General features: G+C 42.8%; 1 protein-coding gene across 2 annotated transcripts in view; it reads left to right on the plus strand.

Moving 5' to 3' along the window:
• The window catches only part of CRYL1 (crystallin lambda 1), an 87,551-nt gene extending 68,621 nt beyond the window's left edge, over window positions 1-18,930 (plus strand). For both annotated transcript variants that reach the window (XM_019530192.1, XM_019530191.1), the window contains exons 7-8: window positions 16,296-16,402; window positions 18,454-18,930. In XM_019530192.1, coding sequence (XP_019385737.1) covers window positions 16,296-16,402; window positions 18,454-18,558 — 212 coding nt within the window. In that variant the 3' untranslated portion in view covers window positions 18,559-18,930. The remainder of the gene's footprint in view (window positions 1-16,295; window positions 16,403-18,453) is intronic.
• Window positions 18,931-22,284: the final 3,354 nt, after the last annotated feature.

Consider the following 22,284-nt stretch of genomic DNA (forward strand, 5'->3'; position numbering starts at 1 on the left):
TTTGACCCCAGTAATCTTTCCTGCCATGGCAGGGGGTCGGACTAGATGATCTGCTCAGGTCCCTTCTGACCCTAGAAACTATGAAACTATAAATCTGCTCTCCATCAGTTTGTGGCTGTTGTTCCTAGTTACTCCAAAGGGTGCCCTGGTAAACAGAGCATCTCCTATTCCTTGCTGCCCCCTCAGATCCAAAACCAAGCTCATGCTTTATCAAGCAGTTGTGATCCCCACTTTACTGTTTGAAGCTGGGACATGGACAACATACAGGAGACAACTCAAGTCATTGGAGAAGTATTGTAAATGCTGTCTGCGGAAGAGCCTTCAAATCCGGTGGGAAGATAGACACACCAACATTAGTGCCTTTTCACAAGCAAACACAATGAGCATCAGGGTGATGATCATCATTACCTGGGCCAGCCATCCAGATGTCCAACTTCAGATTTTAAAGCAACTTCTATTCTCTCAGCTCAGTAAAGGCATACGCTGAAGAAGAAGGTAGAGAAAGTGTGTCAAGGACATCTTCAAGGCTAACTTGGAAAAAATGTGACATCAACATCAACTCATGGGAGACTATCACCCAGGACTGCCCCAGATGGAGGATGAATCTGCTGCAAGGATCTCAGTACTTTGAAATCTTATGATGACAACAGGAAAAAGAAAAATGGGAGCGGCAGAAACAACATATCGTGGACCAAATTAAGAATTCGGAGCCACCCACCCCTCATGAAAATGCATGAGAGTTGCAGTAGAATCCTGGATCAGCCTCCTTGGCCATCTTTGGACCCATAGATAAGACAATCATGGACAACAATCATCCTCAACTGTGAGGGACTGCCGAAGAAGAATACTATGTTTCTCATAAATTCTTAGGCTGTGATGCTGCATAATAAAATAACACAGCACTCACCCCCTTTCCCTCCGCTGCCAGAACATGGGGCTCCATATGGCAGATTTTGGCAACAGGCCCTTATTTGGCTTACCTCACCCACAAATTCTGGACCCTTCCAAGAGCCCTGCAGGCTGGATGAAATGGTTCCATGGACCAGCCCTGAGTCCCAGGCAGTATCTTTGATGCACAAAATACATAAATTATATAGATATTTTCTTGTAGTTTAGTACACAGAGAGAAGCTCGATAATGATATATATATAAGTCTTTATCTGTTATATGACTTTTAGCTTTTCCTTTCAATCACATAATTAAAATAACTTGTGTCTAAATTATCTTGACTCTAAATATAGAAACAAGTGCTCTTGTTTCTAAACTGCATTTGTGTTTTGCAGTTGACATGTCTCTGTGAATGTTCTGTTGGTTAGCAACCTTATGGTCAGGCATTTTGCTCCTAATGAACTGTTAAGATGGCTAAAGTCTTTTTGGCCAAAGTTATGTAGGCAGGATAAAAAATAGATATATTCATCTGTGGTGTGGTGAGGCAATTATTTCTGCTTTCACTTAACTCTCAATGTTGCACTAAACAGCTTCTGGTTATGGCAAAAGTGCTTGTTAGTATCAGAAGGCTTTTAGATTTTTCAAAGAGAACAAACTATACTTTGGTATACATACAGTGTTATTCTTACAATTAATAAAATATTGATGTAGATTTAGAGCCTAGCAACCTTACTCGTTTCCTGCAATTTAACACATAATAGACATAATACATTCAAACGGCATAGTACAAACTATACAACTCAGCTTTTATGTTTCCTCAGAATGCCATGGCTTGGAATCTTATCCATAATTCACCTGTGTGTTTTTCCGCTGTGCGAGAAACACTCATTGTCATTAAAAGTTTTGCAAATAACATTAATCAGTTCTTGTTGGTATTTTAGACTGTACAGTCATTGCTTTTCTGACCTGAAAAAGTTAGTTATATCAATGCAGAGATTACTCCATTAGCAAAGTAATACTAAGCATGCTAAACTAACAGCCGTTAGTGATGGGTCAGATCAGGGGAGAAAAAAAAAGGCCTGCAGACTGATAACTTATCTGCAAAAGTAAATCTGGCGACAGGTTTGCAGTAGCATGTGGAAAAACACTTCAGCAGGCACATCTAAATGAGCCATTTACTGTGGTGGTGCCCTGGGGCACACCGAGCAAAGCACCCCGGACAGCACCCACCGGCTCGCAAACTGAGGGAGCTTGCCAGCGGCTACTGCCCAGTGGTACTCCTTGAGTAGCAGCCAGAAAACTGACTCAGCCAGCTGTATTCAGAGGGAGTATTGTTTGCTAGATACTATGCCACACTGCAGCCCAGGGACTTCAGCTGCAATCCTCTGCTATTGCCAGTTGTTATCTTGCCTTGCAAAACTGCTTCAGACAGCATGAGAACTAGCCAGATGGGTCCCTCTTGCTTCACAAGGATAGAACTCCTGGACCCACATCCCTGGCATCACCTCCTGGTTGGCATCCCATGGAGAGAGAATGGGGTGCAGGTGAGCCTTCTTCCCTCTTCTGCCAGCTCCCACCACCCCAATAGCAGCTACATTTCTCTTTAGTTAGAAGGCCACCCCTTGCAGTTCCCCTAATTTCTAACCTAGTTCCAAGCCAATCAGTAAAGTGGGAGTCCATATAAGATTTGAGAGGTGAGGCGATTTGGTATGAGATAAAGGGAGAGTTACTGGGTTTAAGATGGCATTATCTTCAAGGTTGTGGGTTGGGATGGAGTTAGCTCCACTTTGGAAGAAAAAAAGTTCTTCTTTGGGAAAATAACCCAACTAATTCAAATGTTCCTGGTGACTGGGGTTGGTTCCTTCTGTTCTGTTGGTTGTGGAACCCCAAGTCCCCCGTAACCTCCGTGAGCAAATGCTCCAGACCCTCTTTATGCTGCCATTTATTTCCTTTTTCCCCTGTGTTCACAGACTGACTGCCCAAAGAATGTTGCCCAGACCACTTTGACTAGTCAGTCAAGCCATGTGTGGGTGATGGCAGGAGATTTGTCAATATGGTACTGTGCCAATAGCCTTGAATATAGAACAAATGTCAATGTCAAGTTACTGAAAAGGGCTCTTAAACAGCAAGTTGAGAACTGAATGAGAATAGGTAAAAAGAAAACCCATATTTTTTCTTTTTTTTTAGGGTGGGAAAATGCTCTACTGACATCAATTTATTTCTGTGATAGTGAATGCTGATTTCAGTTCCAGAAGTCTCTAACCCCTGAACTGGTCAGATTAAGATTTGGCATAACACTACCATGTGGAAATGCTGTCAGGAAATAAGCATCGGTGTCATACATGAGAGTAATTTTCTCATTTAATTATTACAATATTTTCTTAATATACATAGTACCTCCTGTATGCATAAGTAATTATCTGTCTATCTGCTGAGCTTTGGTAATATTCATCTTCAGACTTGGTAAGATTACAGGCTTGTTTTTAAGATTTCAGGGTTACTTTAAGCTATATGAAAAATCAGTTGTAAATCAGGAGCATAAGCATATAATTTTAAAAAAGATTAATCGGTAAAGGTCCGGTAGGTATACACTGTGGGTTGTACAAGTGCTCTCATCATCAACTGCAGAAATCACATGGATGACAGCAAAAGTTTCCTAGGGCATAATTGACATTTGGACATGTGCAGCTGGATTAAACTAGATGTTTGCAGGACTTTGTAGGGAAGCTTGTATGTTATGTACCACTAGTGGGCATTCTTGTTCATTTTAGAAATACCTTCCAGGTGGTTAGGGTTATGGGGGCAGGGTATAGCAGGAAGAAAGTACTGGCTATTCATATGTATGAAACAATCGCAAACAATGATTCAGAATCATTTTCTTTGATTGGCCTCATAAAATTTGACAAGGTGTGGCTTTTAAGTGCTTGACTATTGCTTAAACATACGCTTGTTACTAATACATTTTGGTCAAAACTAGAGCTGATTTCTATTGTCATGTCCAGTGGTTTCCTGGCTTTTAGCTGCCACTCAAGGGATTCAGTTTAATCCTGTTCTAGAGCATCTCATCTGTGCCATAGATGAGCAAGCAAAAAGTGAGAGCTTTCCAAACTGAATACGATCAACTTTAGGAGTGAAGGAGAGATTTGTACTGCTATTATGGCATCTCCTAATTAATAGGTTAAGTGCAAGAAAATATACCTCTACTCAGTCAGTCTTTATTTGTTAGAGGTCAGTATGGAGTTGATATACCCAGTGTTGTCTGATCATGCCATGAAGTATTCTGTCATAGATATATAACTTATTTCTCACTCAGAAACAGAGTCCATATCCCATTAGGGCGAATAAGACAGCTAACAACTTTCCTGAAACTAGTGGTTGCCTTTTTGCAGCCATGTAGGCTTGTCTATCCAGGAAAATTCATGCAAAATAAGCTAAGGTGTGAATGTATAACATGTCTTCTACTCTGTACTAATTCCCTGTATAGACACTCTTACTGGATGCGTCCACATGTGCATTTAAGCATGACTAAATTTAATGTGCATTAAGCTAATATGCATTAAGCAATTTTTGTCAGGTGTGTCTACATGTGCAGTGTCTTGGCACTAAAGTTAGTGCTAAGTCCCTGCAGCCCTGCCATGTGCCCCTAGTGACTGGGCAGACCCAGCACTAAAGATGCGCTGGGTCGTATCTACATATGTATTAATGCACTTTAACTAATTGTGCCTAAATTTGATACTAGCATTTATAGATATCAAATTTAGGCACAATTAGTGTAATTTTGCCATTTTAATGCACATTAAGGGCATACACGTGTGGACACATGCCTGTAGTGCTCATTAAATTAGACTAATATGCATCAATGCGTCTCATGTAGACGTGCCCCCTGTGAAGTAGCTTAATCCACTTTTCAAGGGCAGTCTTAGGCAGTGTACAGACATTCAAATAATCTGGAAGACTTCTCCCAGGTTTCATAGTTTCATAGTAGCTAGGGTTAGGAGGGACCAGCCTGACCCCCTGCTACAGGCAGGAATGAATGCTGTGTTCACAAGACCCCAGACAGTTGATCATCTAACCTGTTTTTGAATTTGCCCAAGGTAGGGGCGAGGACCACTTCCCTAGGAAGTTGGTTCCCGATTCTGGCCACCCTAACTGTAAAATATTGCCTTCTGATCTCTAACCTAAACCTATTCTCCATCAGCTTATTACCATTGTTCCTCATCACCAGGTGGTGCTGGGGAGAATAGGGCTCTTCCTGTTTGCTGATGATCTCCCCTGATGAGTTTGTAGGCAGCCACCAGTCTGCCCTCAGCATCCTCTTGCTGAGGCTGAATAGGTTCAGGTCCCTCAGTCTCTCCTCATAGGGCCTGTCCTGCTGCCCTCTCACCAAACAGGTGGCCGTCCTCTGAACTCTCTCCAGGCTGGCCACATCCTTTTTAAAGTGCGGCACCCAGTACTGGACGCAGTACTCCAATTGCAGCCTGACCAATGTTGCATAGAGGGGGAGTATCACTTCTCTGAACCGGCTTGAGATGCATCTTTGGATGCATGACAAGGTATGGCTTGCCTTGCTGGCTGCAGTCTGGCATTGGCAGCTCATATTCATCTTGGAATCAATAACGACTCCAAGATCTCTTTCCACCTCTGTGCTTTCAAGAGGGGAACTCCCCAGCCTTATGTATGTTGTGGATTCCTTCTCCCAAGGTGCAGCACCCTGCATTTGTCTACGTTGAACCCCATCCTATTCTCATCTGCCCACTTTTGTAGTCTGTCTAAATCTGTTTACAGCCTCTCTCTCCCTTCAAATGTGTCCATCTCGCCCCACATCTTAGTGTCATCAGCAAACTTGGACAACGTACTTTTAACCCCCTTGTCCAAGTTGCTCATGAAGATGTTAAACAGTGCGGGCCCGAGGACCGAGCCCTGGGGGACCCCACTGCTCACATCACGCTATGTTGAGTACGACCCATCCACCACTACTCTCTGGGTACACCCCATTAGCCAATTTTTTACCCATCCAACTGTGTACGCATCAATGCCACAGTTGCCTAATTTATTGATGAAAATGGGGTGAGAGACAGTTTCAAAGGCCTTCCATCATCATCCAAGGCAACAACATCATCCAAGCATTTAGTTACTTGGTCATAAAACACAATCAGGTTGGTCAGGCAGTACCTGCCTTTGATGAACCTATGCTGATTGCCCCCGAGCATGATCTCCCCTGCTGGCCCCCCACAGATGTGCTCCTTGATGATTCTCTCCAAGATCTTCCCGAGCACCGAGGTGAGGCTTACAGGCCTATAGTTACTTGAGTCCTTCTTCCTCCCTTTCTTAAAAATTGGAACCACATTAGCTAGTTTCCAATCCTTTGGCACCTGGCCAGTTGACCACGAATGCTCATACAGCTGGTCCAATGCCCCTGCCAGCTCCCTCAACACCCTTGGGTGGAGGGCATCTGGACCTGCAGATTTAAAAATGTCCAGCCCTTCCAGAAGATCCCTAACTACATCTGCATTGACCAAAGGCCTGATAGAGCTATCCCCGAGATTGTCGCTGTTCAAGAAAACAGAAGCAAAGAAACTGTTAAAAATATCAGCTTTCTCATCTGGTATAGCCACAAAATTATCATTTGAGTCTTGCAGGAGCCCTACATTGCCTGGTGCCCTCTTCTTGATCCCAGTGTACTTGAAAAAGGACTTTTTGTTGTCCTTAATCCTGTACGCTAGCCTGAGTTCCATCTCTGCCTTGGCCTTCCTAATAGCCCTCCTACACTCCCGGGCAGAGGAGAAATACTCCTTGGTGATAGCTCCTCTCTTCCACTGGTTGTACACCACCCTTTTAGTCCTCAGGCATTCCTGAATGCCCTTGCTGAGCCAAGGGGGTTTCTGAGCACTCTTACCCCCCTTGCTTCTCTCAGGGACTGTTACCCTTTGGGCTTGGAGGATCGCCCCTTTAAGGTACAACCATCCCTCATGGACTTCCATCTCCTCTACCTTCTGGGTCCTCAGTTCCTCCCCCACTAATCTCCAAAGCTTGTTGAAGTTGGCCCTTCTGAAGTCAAGGGCATTAGTCTTGCTATAAGCCCTTGACACCCTGCGCTGGATAGTGAATTCCAGCAGGTGATGATCGCTATTGCCCAGGTGGTCACGAACCCTCACCAAGTCATCCCCAGTGGCCAGGACCAGGTCCAGCAAGGCATTACCCCTAGTTGGGCTGTGCACCTCCTGGATAAGGTGAAGGTCCTGTAATACAGCCAGGAACCTATGCGAGTATTCAGACCTAGCTGTCTGCTCCTCCCAGCAAATGTCTGGGTAGTTTAGGTCACCCGTGACAATAATATCCCTTGACCTAACCATCTCCATAAGCTGACTGGAGAAGTCCTGGTCCAGCTCTTCCCCCTTGTTGGGTCATCTGTAGTAGATGACCACTGTAAGGTCCCTTTTGCCACGCCCCCCTTGTAGTTTGACCCACAGTGTCTCCACCTGACCATCCTCTAACCCGAAGCTAATCCTTGATGTTGTGAGGTGTTCTTTGACATAGAGCGCAACTCCCCACCTGTCCTCTCTGTCCTGTCACTTCTATATAGGGTGTATCTGAATGCCCACCACCCAGTTGTGGGTGGAATCCCACCAGGTTTCTGTGAGCCCTACTAAATCTGGATTTTTACAATCAGGAGTCACAGTTCCTCCTGCTTGTTCCCCATACTACGACCATTAGTGTAGAGGCACTTGAGGCCTCCTGAGGGTGCACAGGACAGTTGTGGTCCCCTACTCCCAGGACTTTGTTGCTTACCTGGGCACCCCTTTCTCTTGTCACCCTGCATGCTGGTGAAGTATCCTCTCTACTCGGAGCGGCCCCTTCCCCATGCAAAGCTAGTTTAAAGCCTGCTGTACAAGATCAGCCAACCTAGAAGAAAAAGTATGTCTGCCCTTAGGGGAGAGATGAAGCCCATCCCACCCCAGCATGCCCTCCATACAAAAACATGGGTTGTTGTCAAAAAACCCGAAGCTCGCCTCATGTCACCAGCTCCGAAGCTGCCGGTTAACCATGTCAATGTAGGCCTCATGACACCTACCCCATCCACTTACTGGGAGAATGGAGGAAAATACCACCTGAGCTCCCATCTTCTTGAGTTGGAGTCCCAAGGCCTTGTAGTCCTCCTTGATGTTGTTTGTTCTTCTGGTAGAAAAACTTACTCAGAGCTGCTTGTATAGACATTCAAATGCTGAGGCCCTGAAGATTGGAGAGCTTGCAGTGCTGACACTGTGCAGTCAAAGGTGGGGACCCTGTGCAGACATCTCAGGATGCTCTGAAGACTTCTGTATTCTTTCTGTACAAGGCTTTAGGCAGACATTCAGTTTCTCCAGAGAGAGAGAGAGTCACTGCTTTCCCAGGAAAAGCCACAGGTGTACAGAGGCTTTTTCTCCCAGGGTGAAAACAGCTGCTCCACGAGAAAAATAACCTGGGAACTACCAGGGCTAAATCACTCCCAGGGGAGTTTCTCCTGAGAGAGTGGATGTCTGTACATGCTGTGGCTTCTCTTAGAAGAGATTATAGTCTTCCAGCATAGGTATCTTGCAACTGATATTTTTACATGCAACATTGAAAGATAAAATTCCATTTTTGAAGGCAACATATCACCTCCCAGTTCCTTCCTATTAATTCTGAAGCCAAAGATCCTGGAAAACATGCAACTGAAAATACTAAGAACATTGCTTTCAGCATGGTATATGGTCAGTACAAAGCTCACTGTTTTCACATATATTTGATTAATTTCTATGGCATAAAACTCTGATCATTGAATGCACATCTATTACTATGGCAAGTCTTTTTTAGTGGAGATTCTAATGGTCTTTAATGCTAATTCTGTCTCAGTGTAAGCACTTTTCCAAAGATTTCAGTGATACTAAAACAGAACTTTGTATTAAAAGTATCTGAATTTAGTTATCACCTCTATTCCAACTGGGCTTAGGTCTTATATTCCAGCCTCACTCTTTATCAGACAGGCATCTCATTGCGGATGTCTCACCAAGATCTCAAGGTCAGCATGGCCAAATGGAGTTCATCATCTTTTCTCCAAGCATTGTCTTTTCTCCAAGCAATCAAAACTCTTCTCAGTTTCTGCTCCCACTGACATTACCACCATCACCCTCTGACCTAGTCCTGTATCTGATGCCCTGGTCATCCTCTTGTACTGGCTGTTATCATTCTCCACCCCTCTCCTACCCCATTTCTGTTTTTGGTCCTCACTGCTGGTCCAACACTGCTGGTTGAATGTAGACTGGACACTCCTCAAGGCAAGAAACTGGTTTATATCTATGAGATGAGAAACCATAAACATTTTTGTGTGTCTGGAAATAGGAAGTCCTGTGAGTCTTAATGTTAATGTGTTCAAAGATCAGCACCAAAGGTACTTTCTTTTCCTACATCTGCTCCACTTTTGCCATCATGATGCTATTAGAAGCTTTACATAAATATGCCAGTTTGCATCACTGCAGTACAATTTCTTTGAGTTGCCATATATTTAGTAGAAAGGGACATGTGAGTGTCTGGGCTGTGAGTCAAAAACGTTCCTGTTTGTGTCTGCAAAGGAGCAGCAAAGTGATCTGCCAGTCATAGCCTTTGAAACAATGCCTCTGTGAGGTAGGCAGCATAATGTTACACTTGACTGCATTGAAGAAGACATTTCCCTGCCTTACCTCCATTTGGATTTTACATCATAGATTCGTGATATAGAACTGGAAAAATCCTCTAGAAGAGCCTCCAGCACAGATTCAGGATTTGCCATTTCTAAACCATCCTAGACAAATGCCTATCTAGCCCACTCTTGAAAACTGCTACTGAAGGAGATTCCACAACTTCACTAGGCAACTTTTTCAAACTTCATATTTTGCATACAGTTAAAAAGTTTTTCTTGAAACTTGATCTAAATGTCCTTTGCTGCAGTTTAAACCCCTTGCTGTGTGTCTTTTCTTCCCTCCTTTGGCAAAGAAGAACAATTTTCTCCCTCTTTCTTTATGGCAATTTGAAATAGTTGAAAACTGCTGTCATGTCCTGCCTCAGTCTCCTTTTCCCTTTGAAGCTAAACATGCCTAGTTTCTTCATCAGTATTCCAGCTGTTTTACCGTCATTGTCACTCACTCCTTGATCCTCTCCAGTTTCTTTACATCCTTCTTTAAAAGCAGTACTAGATACTGGACATGGCACTCTAGCTGTGATCTTATCATTTTGGTGTATAGCACCCACAAAGGGAGTGCATTGCTGACTAGTGTTAAATTTGTGTTCCACCATAATCCTAAAATCCTTCATAGCAGTGCTACTGCTAGATCAGTTGTTCCCCCATTACGTATTTGTGCATCTATTTTTCCTTCCTTTTGTGTAAAATCCTATATTTGTCTTGGTTGAATTTCATTGTGTTGTCCCTAGCCCAGTTTTTCAGTTTTATAAAGATGCTTTTGAATTTTAGTTCTATTCTTCGAAGTATTTGCAACTCCACCCTGTTTTGATTTGGTCAGTATACCCTGCATTCCTGCAGCTAAATCATTAATAAAACTATTAAAAAGCACCGGGCACAGAACAGATCCCTGTGGAACCCACTTGAGACAGTTTGACATCAATTCATTAATAGTTACTTTTTGCTTTGGTTACTCAATATATCCCCCTAACAGTAATTTAATATAGGCCATATTCCCTGCTTACTCATTCGAGTGGCATGTGGGAGTGTCAAAAAACCTCATTAAACTTCACATATAGCAATCCATTTATTTACCAGACCAGTTACCCATTATTTGTTCTTAACAAATTCATACTGGCTGTTAGAAATCACCCCTTCAGGTATTTACAAAATTGCTGTTTTTTATGCTTTGCTCTAGTAACTTCCCACATAGTGAAGTCAAAATGACTGGTCTATAATTCCCTGAGTCTTCCTTTTCCCCCTTTTGAAGGATGGGCACTATTTTTGTTCTTCACCAGTCCTCTGGGAGCTAGCCTTTCATCAAGGAGTTTGCATATGTTATTGCCAGTGGCTCTGACATTTCTTCAAAAAGTTCCTTCAGCATATTGGGGGAAATTCATTAATCCCCACTGACTTTAAATTCATTAAAAATGTTCAAATGTTCTCTGATGTATTCTTTACCTAACATGAACTCTAGCCATCCCTCTCCTTGTTTACATTCATTTCACTAGTTGGGTGCAACTTTTTAAAGGCTGAAACAAATTAAGCATTCAGGAGCTCGGCTTGCTTTGCATCTGCTGCTAATAGTTCACCTCCTCCATTGAACAGGGCACCACAGTTTCCATGGTCTTTCTTTTCTATTTGACCTAATTATGCAACCCCTTTTGTGTTCTTTAGCATTTCCTGCCAGTAGTAACTCATTTTCTGCCTTTGCTTTCCTGGTTTTTCCTACACTTTTGTGCTTCCTTCATATACTTTCCTAGTGAGACACCTTTCCTTCTGTTGCCTGTATGTATTTCTTTAGATTCTTTAGCCTTTTAGCTTAAAAGGTTAATTTTGTATCCACATTAATCTCTCCTGGATCTTCTACTCTTTCACCTGCACTGGGATGGCTTGATGCTTGGCCTCTAATACTAGATCCTTAAGAACTTCCTGCCTTTTTAGACTCTTCTTCTTTTAATTTGTCCACCCATAGTGCATTACCTACTAGGCACATCTGCACAAGATGCTTAATTTTGGATTAGCATAATTTACTGCAACGTAAGTATATGGATCTACACGTGCACATGCTTACTTTGCAGTAAACCTCCCTAATATCGACTAAATTTGCTACCTGGAAATGCAAGTAGCAGATTTACTCAGAATTAGTAATGGCGCCATAGTGCTCCTGTGGCTGTCTGACTGGGAGCAGAATGTGCTTCTGGTCAGCCATCCACCAGTGGGGGTGGGAGATTGCTTCCTGCCCCTGGGAACTGCCTGCTGCCGGGGGTGGGCTATGCCACAGGAACCCAGGCAGGGACTACGTCTCCCTGCTCCTCGATCACGATTGGGGAGCAGGTGCTGGGAGATCGTTATCTCCCAGCCCCACACTCCCTGATCGCAATGGCAGAGTGGGGGGCTCGGACACTTTTCTCTCTCAGTGTGAGCCCTGTGGTGCTGGGGCTTGGGCTGTTTTCCCTTATTTCCGGCAATGGCTCGGTGACCGTGGGGCAACTGCTGGGAGATGCTTACCATATTTTACAGTGTACAGATGGACACAATGTATAGGTTGACCTTGGTTTTCCAACACAAAAAGTTAGGATTTTCATAGGCATGGTATATAAGTTGAACTGTATTTTATTGAGAGACAAGCACAAACAGTTGCTGGCATGATTAGCACAATCAGCACCTATCACCATGGGTTACACACAATCACAAAACAGTACAGATCAGGAACGACCAATCGAACCATCACCACTGATTAGCACCATCAGTGGCGATTAGCATTGGTTGTTGGGGCTTGCACTCAGACATTTAAAAATCCCCTTTTAAATAATTCCTCATAATAACATTTCAAAATCCCTCATTTCACACATTTATTAATCTCTCCTAATAATAACAATTAAAAATCCCTCATCTCATTAATTTAGACATTTTAAGAATACTGAAAATTAACAATGTAAAAATCCCTCATTTGCTTTCATCATCAGAACTGTCAGCCCCAAATGGTTTCTCCTACTATAAATGTTTAGTAATCTAATTATTGTATGGATCCTCAGCATTGGATGCTTCAGTTTCTTCATCCTCTGTGTGATCTTCATCACACCACAGAATATCATCCTCCTCACCTTCCACAGAATTACTGATCCTGCATTTTTTGAAGAAATGTGAAGTGGTTCCAAATGTAATGTCCCTCCAAGGTGTAAGAATCCACTGATGTACAGTTGCTAAGGAGATCGCGTGTATGTTTCCAGCTTTTGTAAATGCATATTGGCCACTCATCATTCAGCTCTGCCACTTGACATGAACATAGTCTTTGAATGGTTTGCTTGAGCACACATCCAATGGCTGTACAATGGATGTTAGCCCTCTAGGAATGACTGCTAAGTCAGTTTTACTTTGCTGCAGACTCTTTTTCACTCTGTTGCAGAAGTGGGTCTTAAATGTGTCCCACATGAGCATTGATTTTGGTTTTAACAGCATGCCGGGGCATGTATTCCACATTCACTGTATCCAAATGTGAATGCTTTCCTTATCCATCCAGCTGAACAACAATGCCAGTGGGGAATTGTTCTTTCTTGCAGCATGTTTCCTTTTGAAGATGGCCATTGGTTTTAGTTTCATCCTGTCAGCTCTGCAGGCAAGAATTATAGTAAAGTTTGTTTTCTCATGACCCATAGTCTTCATCAGTACAGTTTTACTGCCAGTGATATCCACAGTTCGGCTTGTTGGCATATTGAAGCACATGGGTGTTTCATCCATATTCCCAATTTGGCTGAGATCATAATTGTTTTTCTTTTGGTGGTTCAACACATAGCTCTGGAACGTGGTTAACTTATCTTCATGGTTGGCTGGTAACCTCTGCAGTATCTTTGTTCTGTAGTGCAGAGAGAGAGAATTCCTTTTCATAAACTGGGAACACCAGGTTGGGTTGCCGATAAAGGCTTTCAATCTTTTCTCCATAGCCCGCATCTTGCCTTGCAGTTGGATGATGTTTCTTGTTACAATTCTGCGAGGCTGTCACTGATCATTGACCCATTTGGCAACGTCTCTTTCTAAATCTAGCCACCTGCATTGTTTTATGTGATCTGCACACTTCTCATGAGGCATCTTCTTTATGCTGTCGATGTTTTCCCACCAGTCATGGACCAATTTGTTATTCACACCAAACTGATGGGCTGCAGAGCTGTTGTTAGTATCAAGAACAAAACTGATTACTCTGGTCTTGAATTTGGCATTGTAGTTCATTAATTTTGGCAGCATCCTGAATACCATGTGGTATTTACAGTACTGGTAATTAAGGTCATTTGATTTTCGCTAAATAGTGCTGATTTAATTAGTGCGACTGCACCTCCTCTAATTAGTGGGACCACTTCTCAAGTGATTAGTGCAGTTAGCGCAACTGTGCCTCATGCATTTGCTAAACTTGCAGTTTGTCAGCAACAATTTTTTATGTGACAGTGTATAAGTCAAGGTTGCATTTTCAGAGGCCAAAATTAGGCTTCAAAACCTGACTTATACACTGTGAAATATGGTATCTCCCAGCCTGAGCTCCACAATCAGGGGCTCGGGCTGGGAAACCCTTATCTTGGTGCAGGGGAGCCAAAGGGGCGGGGGGTATGTGGCCCCCTGATCTGTGCATAGGACAAGGATGGGCTGCATCTGCGGGCTGGGCTCTGGTCCCTGCCTCCGCACCTTGCTACGTGGCATTGTACCAGTGCGGTACAATGCCATGTGCGTCCCGCTGCTGGGCAGGCCAGGCAGTAAGGAGGTCCAGTCCCAGTGTCATCGTCTCCCGCCCAGAGTGCAGCATGGCCACCCCGCCGGAAACAGCCTGGTGCTGCCCTGTGGCGCCCTGCCCCACCCCATGCAGATCCAGGGGCATGTACACCTGTGCCTCCCGAGACACATGCAGCTCAAGACACTGCCCCTCCCCCCACCCCCCCAGATGAGCTGTAGCCTTGTCCTGCACCCCAACTTGCCCCAGCTGTGCAGGGGCTGGCTGAGCAGGCATAGGGGTCCTGGGGCCCCACCTCCTCTGGCCCGGCAGGACAGCTGAGGCTGGCTCCCTGTGGCTCCGGTCTCCCCCGGACAGTGTGGGGCCAGAGCCAGTGCAAGGCTGTGGGCACTGGCACCCAGTAATGACCCTGTGGACAGGGGAAGGGACAGGCACAGCGGGCCCTGGCCCCGATCCTGGGCCTGCCTCAGCTCCAGTTTCTCCTGATCCCTGCATGGTCTCAGCCCCACTCCTTGGCCCTTTCGTCTGCCCCTGCCTCTTCCCCTGCAGACTTTCCCACCTGAGGGACTGCATGCATGCATGCTCAGCCCCCCCTCCCCCCCACCCACCAGTTTTTTTTTTCTGTCTGCTCCCCATATTGCTGTTGTTACTGCGCTGTCATTTAGTACTTGCTTATGGAAGTGCTAAATGATGGTGCAGTAACAGCTGGTACTATGCCGTCCTGGAGGTGCATGATTATTTTTAGATACTACATCACTGTAGCAACATGCTATAGCAAGGTAGCTCTTTGCTGCAGCAATGTAGTGTTAGTGTCATAGTTTGTGCCCACCACTGTCATGTCATCATAGCGATGAACTACATCACCATAGTCTGTCACTATGGTGACATAGCGTCACATGTATATGCAGCCATTGTGCAGTAGCTTACTGCGCAGTAAATCCAGGCTGAAGTAAATGCATGTGTAGATGTGCCCACTGTTTCTTAGAGTTGCTTAAAAACTGCCTGCTTGAAGGCCAGTTTCTATGTTTTGTTGTTCCCATTACTTCCTGTGTTAGCATCCTGAATTCTATTATGTTATAGCCTTTTAATCCTAAGATTCTGACCACCTTCATGTTTCCCTAGCTTTCTGAAATGGAAAGTTGTGTTCTATATGGATTAAAAACTTGAGCATTTTATATGTTGCTGTATTTTTATTTCAGTAGGTATTAGAAAAGTTAAAATTCCCCATTATTACTACCTCATACATTTAGATATTCTTGTTTCTTGCTTGAAGAATGCTGCATTCACCTCCTCTTCCTCAGTTAGCAATCTACAGTAGACCCTCTATTGTATCATCACTATGGTTCTTTTCCAGTACTGTCTTTCTGAGGGTATGGACACATACCGCTTATACCTTAGACTCAGACCTGAAGTGGACAAACATACAAGGCTCGAACAGCTGGTTAAACTGGTTTAAAGCTGCCTGAAATGGTTCAAAATTGTACCTGGAAAATCAAGTACTATTTTTAACTGCTTCACTGTGAACCAGTCATTCCTGGAAGCCTCTTCAGTGTCCTTGTGAATTAATAGGAAAGGGTCCCAGAGCCTGATAGTCTTGATAGTTTCTCTGTCATATTTTGAATTTGGTTCTGGACAGGCAGCAGGTTTTTTGTGTACTTTTTAACTGCTTTAGAAGAGGACAGGGAGATGCTGCTAGGAAGCATGCGTCAGCTGTTATGCTGTAAATGTTTCATCTGCATGAACATGTAGTGATGCAAATGAGCTAAATCATTACAACTTTAACCCTGAATGAAGTAAGGTTGTATTGCTGCAGGAACGTTCAGATGGATTTGTTGCAGCATAACAGTTTATATCAATACGATTTAATATTGTTGTAGTTGTTGCATGCATTTATACTCTATGTCTATCTCAGTTCTGGAACGAGATGCCATTTAGGCAATGAGCACAATATTGAACAAAGTTAGGAATTTCCATTTCTATTCTGGAATCAATCCAATACATTTTCCCTTACTGTTTTAGGAATAACAAACTATTGTGAGAGATACCGTGAAGGTATGATACGTGTTCTGAAAACCTTTGGGCCAATACCTGAATTTTCAGGTGAAATTGAGCAGAAAATCAGTCAGGTGAGTGTACAAGACTGAATTAATGCAATTTCATAAAAACCACAAAAGTAACATATTTTGGCATGAATGTATTTTTACTGATTACTTTCTTGACTGGTTACTGGGGACTGGCTTTGATTTGAATTTAGCATGACTGATTGAAAATATTGGAGTAGAAACTATATAAATCAGGCTGTGAAAATATTTATCCAAGTCTGTCTTAACATGGTCATCTTTTATTAATGCCTTTTATACAGTCTTGTCTACCTTTGGAATTGTTTCTAGTTAGCTGTTCCATATTAATGCTTATTCTGAAATAACAGGAATCAGAACTTGTAGTAGAGGTGGTATCTTTAATTGCAAGGTTTCAGGCACAAGCACCCTTCTTCCATGGTAGATATCACCTCTAGCATGAGTTCAGATTCCTTTTACCTCTAGACCGACCAATATGGCTGCAATCTGGATACCTAACCTATTCTGAAATAAGGCATTTATTTCAGAGTGAGTTAAAAAGAGTGCCTTCAGAGTGGGTTAAAAAGAACAGGGGGTGGAAAGTGCTCTTATTCCAATATAAGAATGGCTTCATATGGAGTTAATCAGGAACAGCTAATGAGAAACAGTTTATCAGAAGCATTTAATCAAAAGGAACATCAAATAAGTGAAAGCATTTGTGTATTCCTCTGGAAAGTGTCAAATGCTATTTCAGCTCCACGCTGTTTCTGTCTGTCCTTACCTTTCATGTGTAAGCCAATGATAAAGATTGGCTTACAAATAACCTAGTGGAAACATTATACACTTCTTATGTTGCTGTTTGTATGGAAATTCATCAATAAATATTGACAACAGTTTCACTTTTTACCCAGCCTTGATTATGTCTCTCAAGGCTTATCTTTTAAACTTCTGACCTAAGAACTACTCTATTGGCAGAGATGACCTTGTGATCAGTGCCATACCTAGCTTCTGTTGGCCATGGGCCAACTTTTTATTGGCCCCCCCCTTCACCACAGATAATGATAATAATAATTGGACAATGGAAACAAAATGACCACTTTTATAAGTTTTCGGGCCCCCTTTCGAGCCTCCCAGTTCCCCCATGCCTGTATCCAAGTCTGCTTGTGATCTATATCTGCACTTGCAAAAATAGTTGGCTTCTCCCCATTTTGACAGCAGATCAGTCAGTGATATGCTAGCTGGCATGAGCCTCCTACCTGTTATACCTATTTTTCCAGTGATCCATTTAACATCTTCGCATTCTGAGCTGCTGAGGTCTGCTTTTCTATCCTTTGGCTTTGGATACTGTTTTCATCTGTAGTTGCAGCCTGCTCCCTTGCCATGTCTTTTAGTTTTGGAATTGCTTTTTATAGTTTAGGTTCCTTCCCTTCCATGTTTGAAAAAACTGCCAGGTATTTAGTATCAATTTTTAAATGCATCTTATCCCTTATTTTTACATACTTAATACTGCCTACACAAAAAACGACCCCTTAACAAACAGAGTTTACTTTATTTATTAGGAGATAGAAAGAGATCTCATCTTCCAATGCCCTCCTGCACACTTGAATCAGAGCACTTTTCTTGCTGCCTAAAAGGCCACAGCCTTTCCCCTGTTCCAGTTAATAAAAGGGTTTTTGTAAGAAGGCCTTGACAACTGCTTCATGGGCAAAGGAAGCAGATGGATTGATGCTTAAGTGGCCCTCAGTGGACTTTCACTATCAGTTTCAGGTCAAAATGTTTCCCAAAGCCGAATGAATGATGTGAATACCGACCTCCAAACATAGGTTAAGTAAATTTTAATTAGTTGGTAGAACAGCCTACAAGAGTGAATTATTAATAGTGATAGCATGTTTCCATAGTTTTCATTTTCACTGAATAAAAGTGACTTATCTATAAACATGTAAGGGATTTAAATAAACAAAAAAGTCCCTTGATTCTTACTGCCAATTGTCAACAGAATGAGAAACCATATAACAATTGCTTGCTCAAATGTTGGCTGGAAGGAGAGAGAGCAGAAAAATAATGCTGGGAAGAAATTTACTCGCATCATGAGGTTTAATTTCCTATTTTCTTTATTTCAGGCAATGTGTGAAAACACTCCAAAATCCATAAATCTCAGGAGAGAATGGAGAGATGAATGTCTTGCACGCCTTGCCAAGCTGAAAACAGAAATGAAATCCAGCTAAGGTGTAACCTTTGATCATGCACTAGGCCAAATGATCAGCAGATCTTTACAGAAAGTGGGTGCTTCTATTTTCACAAACCAAAATCTGCATTTGTTTGCGCAGAGCAGGTGACTGAGCTTGTAAGTAAAGATTTTGCCTATGTGCAAAAAGAGAGGCCAACTAAAAGTTTGATCCAAATTGACATGAATTCATTAGTAACAGGAACTGCTTACAACAATAATTTCTAATATCATTTCTTCTAATTCTTCTTAATGTTTTAGATCCATTAGCAGAAAAGTTAATATTGTGCAATACCTAAACACAATCATTTTTAAAATGCTGCATTTTATAATCTTGCTTTGAGATATGTAGCCTCAGCAGTGCATGCTTTTCCAAGGATCCATTAGCTCCAACCCATGCCATGATGGGACAGGTCCTGCCCCTGATATTTTTCTGTGGACTTAGGAAGCCTGAATTGTTTTGACTTGACTGGGGTGAGAGATTAATTTGTGGAACACATATATCCCTGGCACTACTCTCCTGCCAGGGGGTTCAGGCTCATAAATAGTGGAGAGAATGGTCAGGCCGAAGTTGGAATCACTGACTGTTCTTCCAAGAGGATGACACACAACAGCTCTCAGGGCTGCTGCAGCTCAGCTTGGTAGCTTTCCTACAATCCAGGGCAGAGAGTTACTTTCATAGTTACATAATAAGGTCGGAAGGGACCTGAGCAGATCATCAAGTCTGACCCCCTGCCATGGCAGGAAAGAGTACTGGGGTCAAACGACCCCAGCAAGGTGATTGTCTAGCCACTTTCACTTTCTCTGTCTTCCCTTTGGCACTTAGATACAGTGATAATAATAATGGAGAAGGTATAAGTATTTGAATAGTAGGACTGAGCAGAATGTATAGGACTCATCAGAGCTTTGCCCTGTCTTTCCTGCTTGTCAGCCTATGATTTTGACCCAACCTAAGTGAGCTGTTTAATGCCATAATTGGTTTTTTTTTGACCTGTATGAAATGTGTCCCATTTACATATTGTCTTGAATTGATAAAAACCTGTTAAATCAGAACAGCTAATCACAGGCAGGGGAGTCTAGTGGCCTGGTCCGGGCAATTATAATACGGATAATAGAGAAGAACTATTTAAGCACTATTTGACCCTTATTGTAGCCTCTGTTTAACACCTTACAGTGTTAACTGGCTGTGTTGTAATCTCAAGAATAACACAGATTAAAAGATGTTAAACCAGTTTTGCTACATGCTAGTGGGATTTCTAATCCTCTTTCTACCATAGTTTTAAAAATTTTGGACAAAATCATAAACAGTGTTGATCGGTTTTAGAGCAGGAGGTTGTTCCTTTATGCTATGGGTGTGCACCGTTTTAAAAAGTCATTATGTCTTAACCAATCAGTTTGCTATGCTTTTATATTAAGATCTCTCAAAATCTGTCACTTCACCAAACATTTGTTTGGATTTGAGTTTTTCACTCATGAATAAAAGATTCTAAACAAATAACTTCCACAAGGATCCCATGTGATATTTTAATGGTTGCATTGGCTCAAGAGTCCCTGTTTCATTAGCAATAAATGTTCTTCTTAAATGTGTTACTCAAGTCAGTGTGGGAGTAATGTGCAGACTCACGCGTGCTGTTGACTGTGCACATAGTTGTCACCTCCTGCAAGTGCTAAGTACTGTAAACCAGTGCTACAAGCCCCTTCTAGTGAACATGGATATAGTGAAACTTCTGTCTGAGAACAGGGAGTCAAATATTCGTTATTTCTTGTGCTCTCTCTGTTCCAAGGAACTTATATTCCATTCATGGAGAAGCTTCCTCTGATTTATGTTAGAAAAGTTGCCTTGAATTAAATAAATCAACTTAGTTGCACTCATGTACGTGCATTTAAAACATTCTTTATATGGATTTTGCTTGTGTAAGCCATTTTAGTGTAAGCTATAGAGCAATTAAACTGATTTAAGTGCACCTACATATGAGTTTTCACTGTCTTTACGAGGTTGATCTTGAATATATTTAATTAGACTTCAGCAACATTTCTAAAATAGTGTCCATCCATGAAGTGAGTCCCACTGTAGTAATTTCCTGAGAGTACTGCTCCGCATCAGTGAACATTCACATTGGGATTAACATCTCCACTTCTTCCTCCCCTCACCAGCCAGAACACAGGTAGGAGGAAAAGAGCTGTCACTACCCCAGGCCTTTCAACAGGGGCAGAAGATGCCCTTTCCCTGAGATGTATGGTGGCTACCATGAAGAACAGAGGGCCCTTTATAAGGGGACTTCTCTGCTTAGAGTAAAACTCCACTCGGTGTTTTGCAAGGACATAACTAAACTACCTTCCTTCGTGGCATGTGTTTGCTTATCTTTAGAGACTTGTCAGAATGGTGTGTCCCAAGTCACCAGAGATAGAGAAGGCAAAAGGTGGGGCAGGGTGAAACTCACTGGTTCAGAGAAGCATGGGCTTTTGCAGGCAACAGTCTACTTTGTCAGAGAGAACAAAATCTAGAGTAAGGTTCAGGCTTCATTTATTTTCCTATCTGCCACCTCCCAGTGCCTAAATGTGTTTTTTAGGGCTTAGGTTTGAGAGCTGCTGCCTCTGCTAGGAATATAGATTGTTTAATTTCCCAACCCTGACCCTGGCCTTTCACTCCCTCTCTTTTCCTATCCTTTCTCTTCTCCCCCAGATCCTCAGACTTCTCCACCAAATGCTTCCATCACAGTTTGATGAAGATGGTACTTCTCAATATCTGCCATTAGTAAAACTGCTATAAATTCCCTACTGGAAATTCAGGCAGTACAGCTGCAGAAGAAAGGCATCTTGATTATCTGTCCAAAGTGTAAAGCCTGGCTCTAGGGTGAACCAGAAGGGGAACTGGTTTCATCATTTTTTCCTGATTCTAATCCTCCTATTCCTTTTATGCGATCAGAGGCTTTTAAAAAATATTACAGACATCTTTTTATAGATACTGCCTGATCTGTTAGGAGTGGCAGCTGGTAAAGAAAACAAAACCCTGGCTTGCATCTATAGATGCTTCTCAAGTAAATCTCAGGATGTCATCCTCCCACTGTACTCGGCCTTAGTGAGGCTGCAGCTGGAGTACTGCATCTAATTTTGGGCTCCCCAGTTCAAGAAGGATGTTGAGAAGCTTGAGAGAGTCCGGAGGAGAGCCACGCGCATGATCAGAGGGCAGGAGAACAGGCCTTATGAAGACAGGCTGAGAGCCATGGGACTCTTTAGTCTGGAAAAGCATAGGCTCAGGGGGAACCTGGTGGCTGCTTATAAGTACATAAGGGGTGTACATCAGGATCTGGGAGAACGTCTGTTCACCAGAGCACCCCAAGGAAAAACAAGGACCAATGGTCATAAACTCCTACAAGACCATTTTAGGCTGGACATAAGAAAAAAATTTCTTTACGGTCTGAGCCCCCAAGACCTGAAATAGACACCCTCCAGAAGTGGTGCAGGCACCTACTCTGGACTAATTCAAGAAACGCTTAGATGCTTATCTTGCTGGGATCCTTTGACCCCAGCTGACTTCCTGCCCCTGGGGAGAGGACTGGACTGGATGATCTTTGAGATCCGTTCCAGCCCTAACATCTATGAAATCTACGTAACAATTCATATATAGCTAACCAATATGGTCATTTAATATTGAGATTTATATTACTGGGTTTCAGGTCCCAGTCCAATATCATCTTCTGTCACCAAAATAAAATGATGTTCCCAA

This window comes from Crocodylus porosus, unplaced genomic scaffold (assembly GCF_001723895.1).
Source record: "Crocodylus porosus isolate Cpor-Errol unplaced genomic scaffold, CroPor_comp1, whole genome shotgun sequence".
Taxonomy (NCBI): Eukaryota; Metazoa; Chordata; order Crocodylia; family Crocodylidae; genus Crocodylus; species Crocodylus porosus.